We start from the raw sequence: 14477 nt of genomic DNA on the forward strand, positions 1-14477 counted from the left end.
TGTGGAGACATTGAGCAATGGAAAGTTCAGCAGATAGCAATCAAACAGAAAATAAGGGAATACAATGGGTGTCATTCATGAAGGTTTTCTTATGTCACTCTAATAAATGTTTATAAAAGTTATTATGAGTGAACGCATTGAACCTTGGGTCGCTTGTCCAGCCACGACTGAACAAAAGGTTTCCATCCCAGGTCAGTGTAATCGTTGTAGACCATCCCACAGCGAGATACTGTAGCTGGAGAAGCCATCGCCAGGTTCTCCACTTCAAACAACAGAGACACCTATAACAAAAGCTTTTAGGAATAGTTTTTACAGTATACAGTAATATATGGTGATTCATTTTGTTATGTTTATTTTATTAGGGGCCATAAACTACATATATATAGATTTATTGTAACAAAAGGGGAACTTTGTTTCTACAGTGTGCATGTTGTATGTGCCTCCAGAACAAACACACATTTACATACAACAACTTAAATATATTTGTACAGGAGATGTAGTCTTATTGTGATTTATTACACCATACTACTGCTATTGTAAAACATACATCTCAATGTTTCTAATGCTGAGATACATTTCAAAGAAACAGCTAAAGTTAATTAATGAAAGAAATGTGTTTCCTTTAGAGAGTTTGTAGTTGCATATTCACTACTTTCCATTTAGAAACTGGTGGAAGTTCCCGGTTGTTTGTTTAAATTATTTCTACTGTATTTATGCACCGACCAGAAATCCACTGCACGTAACTCAATGTGCACAAGTTTCTACATTAAACAGGTTTTTGTAAGTGATTTTGAAATGTAACCTTTACAAAGGCTGATTTAATGTTCAGCTGCTTCAGTTTCATGATCCTGGTATTGAGCATGCTTGATCACTGTCACACTGTCACGGCTTACTTACTGCCGCACTTCAGTAGAAGGGAGCCATTGTTATTGTTATTATCGACACCTGTGCTTTTCCTTTGTTGAAAAGCCTGCTGTGAAAAAGGCCCACAATCTGGTCTCTAGCTGTGTTCGCACCTGCTCAGGCATGGAGATTCTCTCTCCATTGATGAGCGTGAGCACCTTGTTGTCATCCATAACAGAGTTCATACTCTCGATCCACAGTGTGTCGACAGGCCCGTCAAACACGATCCACTTCTCATCTGCTTTCTCATCTGAAGAATGGAGAGGAGATGCACAGTGTGACGTATAAATATGGTGGCATTGTTCATAGAAAGTGATTCACAGTCCCGCCTTTCTATCTGGACTTCTTGTTTGTTTAGTCAGAATTTAAAAAGGTTATAAAAGAAGGTTACAATGATGGAAAAAAAAAAAAAGGCTTAAGGGTCAATTGCCATCATGATAAGTGAAATTGTTTCACATTAAGACGCCAAAGATGATCTTTCTCACTGTTTAGTGTTACTACTCTAAAGGCAAGTTGGAGTTGACTACTGCATTGATGAATACGCTATGAGATAATATAAAGAGTTGAGTGTGTTCACTTATACTACATGAAGCATGAACAGCAATGTGTGTTTTTACTGTCGGCACCTGCGCAGGCTGATCTCATGAGGGAAGACAGCACTCCGTCAGACCACTCATTGGTGGAGAGGTTATTTTCTCCGTACAGCTCTCCCAGACTCATCGCCTTGGGGTTCAGAGGGTAATCCTGTTGTACCACAGGGACCAAAGTGTGAACAGCAGCGTTTCATAGAAAATGTGCATCCTTTTGCCAACTGTATTTTGTTTTAGCTCCTGATCTGATTAGGGTAAAGACTTCACAAACGTTTATATTCATTGTAGTTACGTTTGAACAATCACTTTTTAAATACTACTTAGTATACACATAACACATCTATAAGTGATTCGTCACCGTCATGTCCACGTGTGTGTGCGTGTGTCTCTGTGTGAGTGCAAGTGTTTGCATGAACATGTAGGTGAAACAAAAATGAGTACAGTGTCTCAGTGGGGACAGGTAATAGAGAGGAACAGAGAGACGGATCATGAGAACCAGGGAGATGTGAGGCACCACAAATAGATATGCAAAGAGCTCTGAGGGAAAATAGAAAGTAAGAGGTAAAAATAGTTGCAAAAATGAGAAGGAAGAAAGCAAGATGAAGAGTAATACGTAAGGACAGAGAGAGTAGAAAGAAGGAAACATGACTGTGATTCTGTGAACTAGTGTCTCTTTTAGTTTAAATGACAGTGTATTATATTCCGTCTTCACCCACCTGGACCAGCTCAAAGCCAGCCACTCCCTTGTGGTGCAGGGAAGTGAGGGCCTTCTGCAGAGTCCTCCAGGTAACACTCTTAGCGCTGCCCGTCTTGCCCACCAGCATGGAGGAGTGTCGAGAGTTTTTGGTCTCATAAAGTTGGATGACTTTGGTCACGGCGAAAGGAGTCACCTGCAAACCGCTCTGACGAAGCTCCACCTCTATAGCCTCCTTCAACTGCAACGCAATGACAGAAAAAGGCAGTGATGGTGATACTGAGTGAAATTGTAACAATACAGATAGATTATGAGATATCGTGGATCTAGATCTTTTTCACCCTCCAAATGACGGTAATCTCAAAAAATGCTTTTCACAGTTTGGACAGACAGCTCAGCCGAAATAAAAAAATCATTAATTATTCCGCCTGCATTTGTGTGCGCTTTTGAATGTGACGATTTATATCTGTCAAATTAAAATCCTCTGTACATTTATTTATCAGAAATCTTTACAAACACATTCAGACACACATGTATGCAACCACAACCCCCCCTCAGATAAGGAGACAGCCATATAGAAAAGAGACAAAGTTAGACAGCAGATGCAACTTAATGTTGTCTAACTAACTGCTGAGCATTACATTGTCAGTATTATAAATGTGAATTGATGCTACAATTCCTGACTGCTGACTTACCTTGCCATAGTCTATACTGGGTGCTTCCACAGCAGGAAACAAGTCCTGGGTGATCCCATTGAACAGTGGCACGTCAGTAGAGGCCAGCTTAGCAATGTTCATGTCCTTCATAGCCATCAGCAGGATCTGAGGACAGAGATACAAACGCAGAGTCTCTCACAATTACATTTCCTTTTGAAAGGGAAGGAAAGTAGTTAGTGTAGTTGAATTTATAGGTACTGGTTTGATTTGACATTGTAGTTACAGAGGATGCCAAAAGAGCGATGACAGCACAGTTTGGCTGTCCCCATCACTTACACTGGAAATGCATTAGTAAGGGATTTGTTAATGACCAGAATGAACAGAAGGAATGACTATAGCGAGCAAAACCATGTGGACACCTGACTGAAATGCTCTATCCTAACTGTAGACAGTTGATTATCAGACGGGTTTGTTTTGGGACTGAGAGCGAGAGAGAGAGACGTACTTCTTCATCAGGAACGTTGGAGCAATAGCGCCGCTTCTTTCCAGCATAGCGAAGTAAGGAGGTGAGAGCACGCAGGCCAAAATCATAGTGGTCCTGTTTAGACAGCTGCTGCACTGCCAGGGAGTACAGGGTGAACACCTTCTTAGCCAGGAGCTGTGTGGAAAAGGACAGAAACAGAGGTAGAGTGACATGAGTGACATGAAGACAGAGACAGAAAAGGATGAAACAAACAATGGAGAACAGAGGGAGACGAGTGAAGGTCACCTTAAATGGGATTTCAATTTGCAGTTTAAACCAGAGATGAGCCAGGGAGACTTAAGCATGGCAGTGTGCCATTAAAGCACATCACTAAACATAAATCCATCACTTCCCATTCACGACCTCAGCAGGTCATCCAAGACACGTCCCAAATCATACATTTGTTCAACCGTACAGCCAGCTAAGAGATCATGGCAAGGAAACCATCAAGGTGTGTGTGTGTGTGTGTGTGTGTGTGTGTGTGTGTGTGTGTGTGTGTGCAGCAGTGTTGGATTGTTTCTAAAGTCTCCAAGGAGCAAAATATGTTTTTGATCTTTACTGATCTACGTTCAGCTGAGGCTCCACTTGCTCACGTTTTACAACAAGATTACTTTACATGGCACGTACAGTGTAATAACAAGAATCGTCTGAGTTCTTCTACTGTGATAGAGATGCAATATCAGTGATGGGTCAGAAATGCACAATCTCCTCTGCTGATTGCCCGTGCTCTTCACATAAAAGAAGCGGGAATGTTTCATTCAGGCTGTGATAATTCAACAAGATATACTTTAGAAATCAGTGTGTATTCAGAGCTGTGTGCAGGGTAAAAATAGCAGCCAGACAGAATTCATTAAACAGATACGTCCACTTGGCCTTGTTACTGAGCAGTGAGAGAGATGTGAGGTTTCTTTATAGTTACATAGAGTAATGCAATATCTCCATGTTCCTGAATAAATTGCAACTCTTTAATCACTGGCCTACAACCAGCAGACTAGTCCTGGATACACTGAGTGTGTTTACTGTGCACGGGCACTAGTGTCTTATGCTCGAATTTTGATCATATTCTGGATATGATGTATGTCCAGATTTCTCAAAACCATAATCAGGCCTATATCGGGAAAAAACCTGATCATGACAAGGATATTTGTACACAGAGATTAACAATAATTAACAATTTAGTTCATTTTCTTTCTTTATTTGTTTTTATCACTTTAGTCTTCATCGCCTCTATACATACACAAGTAAAATAAATATATAATGTTGAAACGGTTTTTTACAACTAGTAATGCGGTATACAGTAGTATTTTCCTTTTACACAATAATATATAATAATAAAAAAAATTTAAAAATTAAAAATTAAAATGTCCAAATGTCTATTTCTTACATAAAATCACAAATATAATAATTCTGTATGACCTGTAGTAGAACATATTTACTGTATAAGAATGCACTTCGATTTTTACCCAAACACTAAGACTTACCTTACTTGCACTGTTGACTTTCATCTCTTTCATTTGACTATTCTTTTCCTAGCAAACTAAAATGTCCTTGAGGGGAAGTACCTTGCAGTTGTTGAAGCCTTCTCCAAACAGTATGATCTCAGCGATTAGAGTCGAGTCAGGCACCACCATGGAGATGGGTCTGAACATGGACTTGAGGTTGTCTGGAAGCTCAGAACGACCAGCGTAACCTAGAGAGAAAAGATTAGAATTATAATCACTGAAAGAGCCATTCAAGTATCATATCATCCTCTGAAGATATCTCAAACCGTTTCGCAACATAATGCGCGGAAAGATGCCGTGTATGTATTTAAAGTTGACCTACCGGGATTCATGGTGATAAAGATACCGCATGACCAGACCAGACGTATGTGCTGTCCCTCAAAATGGAACTTGGATTGTCCAGCCGAGAGGGTGGACAGGATGGAGAGGATCTGCTGGGCCACGACCGACAGCACCTCGATGTTGATTCGGTTGAACTCATCGAAGCACCCCCATGCTCCTGTCTGTTCAGAGCGGACACGATGACATGCACACAAATCACACGGTGAGAAGAAAATCTGCACCAATGAGAAAACACATTTGATCACACAGACCTGTGGACCATCATTACAATGTAAACATGGTCAGCAGTGGTGCAATGTAACTAAGTGCACTTACTCACATACTACACATTTGTTTTAATGCATTTGTTTACTTTTATTATGGATTAAGCTAACCAGCACTGCATTTTATAAAGTAGCAACATTAGTGATCATTACAGGTAAATGTATCGCTTATTATAATTCGGTGGTGTTATATATATATATATATATATATATATATATATATATATATATATATATATATATATATGTATCATTCAGCATAATAAGTATTTTTACTTTAGGTATATTTTGATGCTAATACTTGCTATGATTTTACACTGTGGTTTAGCTTCTTTTGCTTAAGAAGAGAGAGAGAGAGAGCAACCTACTACTGACTAACTCAGCTTGAGTTTAACTTAAGTGGTTGTGAGCTTGACTAGCAGGAGAATAGTGTTTCAATAACTAGTTAGTATAAATGCCAACCCTAACATACAAACACTCATGTATTTACCTCTTTTTATTTAGGTTGACTTCATCATCATCATTAGAATTTTAACTACGGTCATCTTCGTCGCCATAACCATCATCATTCCTTATCTATTCGCTTTTTCCTACCTGTGCCAGGCCAGAGTACATGCGTCCCATGGATTTGTAGTCTAGTCCTTCAGAGCAGTTGACTACAATAACATACATGCCGAGAGCTTTGCCCAAGTCCTTGACTGTCTCTGTTTTCCCAGTACCAGCTGGGCCTTTAGGAGAGCCCCCCCGATGGAGATGGAGTGCTGTGGTCAGTGTCATGTAACACCTGGACACAGTCAAACATTTACTCTACAGAGAATCATTGTAGAAAGAAATATTCATATATGAGCAAATATGATCAGATTTCTTTGGTATTAAAACAATATTAAAAATAATTAAATAAACATATTGAAACTTTCAAAGAAAAGAAGTGGACGTAACAACAAGGTCCAAAATGGAAATACATTTAGCTTTTCAGGCTGTGCCTTAAAAATAAGTATGTGAGACGGTCTCCAATATGAACTAATACATGGAATACATCCAGTGTTGGATGAACCCCGCGCCCCCCCGAAAAAATTCAAGGTGTTTTTTTTTTCTCAGACAACAGCAGCATCAAAAAATACTTTGATGAATTACTAATGAATTAAGTGAAATGTGACAGGTTGATTGATGTGTTGGTTGGTGCACTAATTGACTGACTGAATGATTGATTACCTGTCAGTAAGTGGAGTGATGACGAGCCGTCCGGAGTTGCCCAGGTACTCGTAGCCGTACTTGAAACGCGTGTTGGTCTGTCGGATTATGCATTCCTCCGAATCCTATTGGGAGAGCAAACAAAGCAGGAAGTAAACGAGTTCAGTGGACATTTTCTTTATCTCCTTCCAACTCATCTGATTTGAGCTAAATGGATCTTTTGCTGCCATTAGACAGTTCAGCAAACTGAGAGGTGGAGAGTGAGAAATAAATAAAAAAACAGTGAGAGGTTTAATGTATTACAGAATTATTTGAAAGTGTTCCTTTAACTGCCACAAACTACTGAATCGTAAAACCAAAGTTTTGCGTTCAGCTTTTAACTTGGAGTACATTTCATGCTGAAATCATAGATATTAAGTTGTGATGTGCTCTTCTTTTTTTCCCCATGCTGACACCTGTCTGTTGGTCTCACGTGCATCTCTCAGAGCTTACCTTATCCCAGTACAGTCGCAGCTGACAGAGCCACTCAAAGGCGTTGACGTCCTTGCAGCCAGCCTTGGCCAGTTTATCAATGACATCCCGAGCATGAACCTCCACTGTGACCAACGCTACAATCTTCAGACGTAGGACTTTGGACAGGTTGCCACGGATGATCTCTGAATAGCGTTGAAGCATGAAGACCTAAAATATAGTGTAATGCAGAGTTTACCAGGAGCTTTTTAAATATTTAAATCATTATGTTGCATATCTCTGGCACTGAAAAACACATTTTACTTGGAATCATCATACTGGGTACAGAGCTTCCAGCTTGCTGTATGGAAAGATCATCACATTGAGGGTTACTCTAAAATATTTAGATTTAGTTATGTAACAAAAAGTAAACCTGTTTCTTCTTCATGGACTGAAGGGAGGATTTATCAGCTCTCTCCTTGCATGTAATGAGAGATTTAGTGACATCCTTGGTCCACTGGATCTGACTAGCGGTGATCAGCATCTAAAATGATAAGAAGAATACACACTTAACTTTGCTCATTTTACCCAATGACATGGATTGGGATATTTTGAGTTCAGCGGGAATTGGTATTTGTAAATTGAGCAAAAAGAATAGCTATTAGACATTGATTTTCAAATTGGTAAATCAATTTGCATTGCTTTAAAATTCATCTTATCCTTTATGACCACTATTAACAGTAAGTCAAGAGAATGTCACTGCATCAGTGTCAGTCAGAGTGTAAAACCACGACGGGCAGTTAAAAGAGGGGAAAGACAAAGACAAATGTACCTGTCCTGGCCAATCTCCGACCCATTTGTCTCTCTGTTTCGTCATCTTCTTCAGAGCTATAAGGCAGCTGTCCAGACAATCCTTGAGTGTTTTACGCATGGTCTTCTCAACATCACACAGCCAAATCTACATACACACAAAACAACATTTTCCACCATAACTATTATATCCTGACTTCACATGTATTAACATAACAGCCTTATCACCGTCATCACGATATGAATCATCCCTGTTGTACCTCCACAGGTCTGTCCAGATGCACTGTCTGGATGAACGTGATGAACTCCCCATCAGCAGAAAACATTCCGGTGGCAGCTTGTTTACTGATCTACAGAAGAAAACACACATAAGCAGTGGCAGCTCTCTGTATGCACTGGTGTGATTCTGTATAATATATAATATAAGAAAAGTGTTTTCTGGCTCAAAGTTTGAGACCACTTGATCCTGGAGATCTGATTTACTAAAACGGGGCAATAAATGTTGCAAAATGTAACTTAATCGCGGAAGCTTTCAGGTGGTTTTACATACAAAGGTCATATTTAGCTTACAGTAAGAGCACGTTGACACTATTAAAGCATTTCAAATATGCTCGACAACTAAATAATTTCCATCAACAAAACAAATATAGCCGGCATAATAGCTTTAATATATGTCGTAGGAGTATATGAGTGAATATGTTGTGTATGCGATTGATTTTAAGATTATGTTTGTGATCCGTGCCTTTTCAATGCGCAGGCTCTTGATGTTATCGAAACACTTCTTCAGGTGCGGCTGCACAGCTTCTGGGTTCTGCGACTGCCCCAGGATCTCCAACACATCATCATTGGACAGGAAGTAAAATCTCGGGAAGATCTGCCTCTTGGTCTCCAGGTACATGTCCAGGGCCTTCTGGATCTCCTCCAGCTTGGCACTCATCTCTGACAGCTTCTCAGGCAAGCCTGAAAGACAGAGAAGACAAGCTGTTTGAAGACTTTACTAGATTCGGAATATTGTTTTATTCATATTACAGATTATTCTTTAATCATGTGTTATGAAAAATATTGTCTTCACTCCAAATTTAAATAAAACATTACATCTCAGGTGAAGGAAGTGGATTATTAATGAGACACATTTGAAAACAGCTGAAGATCCATCAACAAGTGCACTTTAAATCTCAACATTTAACAACACAACACAAGTTTAAGACTTATATAATATATAATATATATATATATTATTATTTTTTTCTACGACACCAGATGGTGTGACTCCATGTGTTTAATAACGGCATGTTCTTTCAAGAAACACAAAGTATTTTGTCATACCGGAGTGATGTGTTCCCTGCAAGGCGTTGTTATCCTTGTGGAGTCGGGCCATGATGGTCTTCCAAGTAGAACTAACGTCTTCAAACTCTTTGCACTCACTGGGAAGCTGCTCCCTGATGTCCTTTCCTTGGAAAATGTTCTGGAGGGATGAAAGAAAGGAACAATGGAGAGTGACAGAGAAAGATATGGCAGTGGAAAGAGGTTAATTGTATATGAGATTTTAATGAGATTGATGATAGTGGTGAGAAAACCTCAAGCAGAGAGCTTTGATAGAGATTATTCAGTCGGACTCAACCAACTATTAAAGGCACGTCGTGATGTATAAGATATGCTCCTATTTAAATCCATGCAGATGTCGACACATACAGTGGAACGGCTCACCTGTACTTGCACTATACGTGCATAAATTATGTCCATGTTCTATGTTTTGTTTGTTTAATTTGTTTGAATGTTGTCCTGGATGGTTGTTCTTGTTTTTCTTTTATAATTACATGCACTGATTTTAAACTGTAACATGTGACTTTAATGATTACCTGAACTATCAATGCGGGAGATGTGTTTGAAATTAGCTTCAGCTACGAACACGTGAATGAAGTGGCAACCATCAAGCTGTGAAAGCCATGTATAATAACGATCCATATAACACAGTACAGTATGTGAGTGTTTCCCGAACCTCCAGATAAATCCAGTGACGTTGCACGGTAAGAATCATCTCCATGACTTCCAGCACCTGTGACAGTCGCCTTTCCCAGCTGTCCACCTCCCCCTCGAAGGCTTTGACAAACCGAGAAGCCTTCATGGTGGACAGAATGACCATGTTGTCATCCAGGACCTGGAATACCTCCTCTGTGCCCCTGGAAGATATATATATATATATATATATATATATATATATTGTTCTGACATTTCAGTTTCGTGTTTTCTCTTCTTCACTCAAAATAATTCAGTTATACAGATTTGATAGGTATACTTTTCTGTACCTTTCACACTTTACCTTCATCTACTTTTGCATTACAATCTCACTGTGCCTCTCTCCACTGTTTACTGACTGTAGTCCCCCCCCTGTTGTATCAGTGGAAATAGCTTGGGCTGCTAATTGGACTGGGTCTGAGGTCTGCATAGATTCATTTCTATATGCAGCAGATGGCCTGTGTTGCTGCCTCCACCAGCCAGGCTGTCACTCGCTTAACGCTGCTCACTTGTCTCTGACGACAAACAAACTCTCTCGCTTTTTCTGACTCCTCCAACAAGGCTTTTAACAAACGGATTATTCTTGCATTAGTGTCACATATGCTATAGCCATGCTTTAGAGGCATTACATTTATCAAAGCTAAATAGCTACATCACTGGATGGCAATATTGAGTTGTATTGAGCTGTGGGATCTAATGATGCATGTAAATAAGACGTGATGGAGACACAAATCTATCTCTAACAGTTGGAATGAGTTTTAGCCTGAATTACAGGAATAACTTCTTGAACCCTTCAAGGCTTGTTTCCTCACCTCAGCCGATAGTGGCCTCCATCTTTGTGAGGTGTTATGTCCAGGAGGGTGTCCTTCCATGTCTTGGTAATGTCCTCCAGAGCCTTAATTATCAGACACAAAGAATAATGTTAACAGACAGCATTTTCTCACTGTATGACTCGTCTTGTAATTTATAAGCATTCTTTGTACACATTTACACACATGTAAAAGGACTAATGTGGTAATATACTGTATTTACAAACATGTCTATAAAGTAAAAGGATCATTTTATCAGTAATAACTAAAGTAATAGGAATGGCTGAACACCACTAAAGAGGAAGCATTTTTCTGAAATGTTAAGGAGTATTTCAAAATAAGAATCCGACAGGTTGATTACTTTACTGAGAAAGCTCATCTAATTTGAGAGTGCACACCTTTGAGAGTGCACACCCCTGTGCTTCTATGTGCATCGATCTGTTAAACTGCACTGATGTAGCCTCTGTAAGTGATGCATGGTGAGGAAGTGGAGAGGAGCTAGGGACAAGATTGATGTTGACAAAGGTTGAGAGGCAGTCATTTGAGCTGACAGCACTACCCAAGAACAGCAGGCCTGAAGGCAGGGTGGAAAGGAGCCAGGGGTGAGAGCCTGGTTAGAATGAATGGAGGCAGGAGAAGGTGCAACGCTTCCCACTGAGCATCAGTATAGACTAGAGGAAGTGACTGGACCTGTTCTATGGAGAGTTCCTTGCTGGCGGCTCCAGAGATCTCACAGATCTTCTCAGAATATTTGTCAAGGCCCAGAGATATGATCTTCTCCAGACTGAACTCAGCGCTGGTTTGGTCAAAGGAGCACTGCAGCTCGTCCCAGATCTGCTTCCAGTGCCTGAAAGAAAAATGGCATTGAAAACATGGTTTGTCTTAAGTCTCAGGGAGGGGGGGGGGGGGGGGGTCTGTTGTCTTCCTTTTCAATCACAGCAAATGACATCCTGTGTTCAGCACACTGGCTGTTATTGTAGTCGGTGAAGGTAATGAACAAGAAGAATATTGAGAACTAGAAAGGCACTTATAGAGTGCAGACCTCCACCAAGGAGAGTTCCATAAATGAGAAATAATGTGTGTATCCGCCCCTTGATTTGGATCCACTCCAAAATGTAATGTTTTTCCATGCTACACCTTTCCACCAAGAATTAAGTGAAGTCAATACCTGTCCCTCATGGCGGGGTTCCTCAGATCAGCAATGAGAGGGATGATCTTCTTGAACTGGTCAATCTTGTTCTTAGAGAAATCTACTATGTCCCACTCCTTATCCTGCAAGCAGACACAGATCATGTGGTTATTTTGGGAGCAGCTGCGCATTTTGTGACATGAGCACCAAATGTTGTGCATCCTGAGGAGAGGCCAGGAAATGTTTAAGCTGTCATTATAAAATGAATTTCAGGCAGAGTCTGTTTCTATAAAGCTAAAAATACTTCTAATGACGTCACCATAAGAGTCTGCTAACCGTCATTCAATACAGAGTGTTATTCTGTGTTCTTTCGACTGAGGCCAGGAACAGCGTCCAGCTTTGTACAGCACTGATGCATTTACATGTATGACTCGACACGACAAGATGCTCAAGTCTGCAGCTGTTGTTAAGAAACTCTGGGAGGCCGAACTGACCTTTAGGTCTCTCTGGAGTTTGTGGAGTTTTTTGAACATGCCCTGTGCGGTGCTCTCCATGCTCTCCGTCCGCAGCGTCGCAAACTGACCGACCTTCCAGATGTTCCAGTTGGCATTCCACTCCTGTGTGATCTCCCAGACCTGCTGCAGGTGGTCCATGTCCTGTACAAACAAACACATGAACACATTTGTTGAATGTCAACCCGTCTCTGCATGTCCTGCCAATGACCTAATACCATATACTATCAAATACTTGTACAAAAACAATGTGTTAAAAACAGCTTTCCCATATGTTGAGCCAGTTTATCACAACCACATTCCCCACAGTGGCCTTCTATGGATGAACTGCTGTATTATGTTAGTGTCTGTATAAGCTTATGGTCAGACAACGGTATGTCAGGACTATGAGCCTAGTGCTGTGTCAGACCTTCTCCAGCGTCCGGATCGTCTTTGAGGGGCGCTGTTCTATTTTGAAGGAGCTCAGCCCGTCAAGGATGGCGCTCTCTTCCTGTTTCAGAGCCTCCAGTTGGCTGCGATGCTCTGCTACTTGGTTTAGAGCCAACTCAGTGCTCAGAGAACTGTCAAATGGACCTGGATATACCCACGTAAAAATGAAAGGAGATACAAAACACGTGAAAAAGCAAATAGACAAACATACACATTCACATGTCCACAAACAAAAGCACAAAAACAAAAAGGGAATGCCTACTGAATCTTAGCTGTCAGCAGGACTTAACACATAACATAAATAACCATTGAAACCATGTCTGGCCAACTGACAGCTCTGTCATACAGACAGTACAAAGAAAATGCGAAACAAATATAAAAGACAAAACTATTTCTCCCAACACACTCAGGTTTGTATAGGCCTTGAGAACCTTACATAAGGTTATAAGGTACTTCTTGGTAATATCTATTGCAAAGTTGCTTTATAGAGATTCTACATTAGGGATGAAACACCGTGAGACAATGTGTAAAAGATGGAGTAAGAGAGAGTGTGTGTGACCTGTGCTGTTAAGCTCCAGCAAAGTGTTCTGGATCTTCTTCTTGAACTCCTCAGAAGAGAGGATGAGGCTGTTCTTAAACTTCTCCCTGTGCTTCTGCAGCAAGACATCACTGTCAATCAACTCCTGCTGAAACCACACCCACTCCCCGTTCAGCACCTCGCGCATATCCTGCACCTGTGGGTAAACCAAAGAAAGGATGCGTTTGCTTATTCGTAGATGTACAGAACGCATAACTAGCAGAGAAGTCAGAGTTTTGACAATGTCTATATTTAGTGTTTGCACGTGTACAACAATTTAGTTGTTTTATTTCAGGGAGGGTGAACGATCAACATGTTAGACTTGATTACATGAGATACATTTACGTTGATGAACTCTACCGTTTCCTGTCTCTCTATATCAAGCGAGGATATCAACAGTTTCTGTCTCCACATACCTGCACAATTATTGTAACTTGTAGCAAACTAGGGTACCCTATAATTAAATGGCAACATAAGTAAAGTAAGCATTCTTTTACTAACTGAATGCATCAGGGGAAAACACACTGTCAGATAGTTATATACTGCTTATACACATACACACGTACACAGTCACAGTATGTGTGTTTGAGTATATTATTCCTGTATCGTGTTCACTGTATGCTTGTTTATTAATGAGCTGCTTACAGTCTGTTCCACGGGGACTTCATATTTGTCCAGGATAGCAAACTGTTCGTGGATGAGAGGAATCTGAGCCTCAGTCTTGTCCAAATTGCCCTGGAGAGTCTCCAAGAGCTTCAGGCTCTCACCAAGCTCTGACAGCGTCTGGGGAGGTCGTCTCAGCCTGAACACACACACACACGCAAACAAACACAACAAAGAGTCACACCACCTTTAGCATTACATCATTCAAATGTTTTGTATAATTATTTGAAAGACAATTTTGCACATTTCAGCACAAAACTGCTACTTCTAAAAACATTTTATTTTTCAGATTGTACATGTTTTTATAGCATTCTTTTCATATTTCTATTGAATTTTGTAAATTTAATTTTTAACTTTCTTCCTTAATATTTGTATTGTATTTTTTCTTCTGTACTATAATTATGTTTTTTCCAGTACT

General features: G+C 40.3%; 1 protein-coding gene across 1 annotated transcript in view; it reads right to left on the minus strand.

Annotated features, from left to right (window-relative positions):
• Window positions 1–14477, minus strand: part of dnah2 (dynein, axonemal, heavy chain 2) — a 70854-nt gene that overhangs the window by 27459 nt on the left and 28918 nt on the right. The window contains 24 exon segments of the mRNA XM_029455337.1: window positions 144–281; window positions 1017–1153; window positions 1530–1647; window positions 2210–2428; window positions 2883–3008; window positions 3349–3501; window positions 4929–5056; window positions 5191–5371; window positions 6068–6257; window positions 6686–6789; window positions 7157–7345; window positions 7548–7658; window positions 7947–8072; window positions 8185–8274; window positions 8667–8884; window positions 9251–9389; window positions 9924–10104; window positions 10753–10835; window positions 11440–11596; window positions 11918–12021; window positions 12373–12534; window positions 12800–12963; window positions 13379–13553; window positions 14042–14198. Of these exon segments, the coding sequence (XP_029311197.1) occupies window positions 144–281; window positions 1017–1153; window positions 1530–1647; window positions 2210–2428; window positions 2883–3008; window positions 3349–3501; window positions 4929–5056; window positions 5191–5371; window positions 6068–6257; window positions 6686–6789; window positions 7157–7345; window positions 7548–7658; window positions 7947–8072; window positions 8185–8274; window positions 8667–8884; window positions 9251–9389; window positions 9924–10104; window positions 10753–10835; window positions 11440–11596; window positions 11918–12021; window positions 12373–12534; window positions 12800–12963; window positions 13379–13553; window positions 14042–14198 (3550 nt within the window).

The sequence above is a fragment of the Cottoperca gobio genome, chromosome 18, assembly GCF_900634415.1.
Source record: "Cottoperca gobio chromosome 18, fCotGob3.1, whole genome shotgun sequence".
Taxonomy (NCBI): domain Eukaryota; kingdom Metazoa; phylum Chordata; class Actinopteri; order Perciformes; family Bovichtidae; genus Cottoperca; species Cottoperca gobio.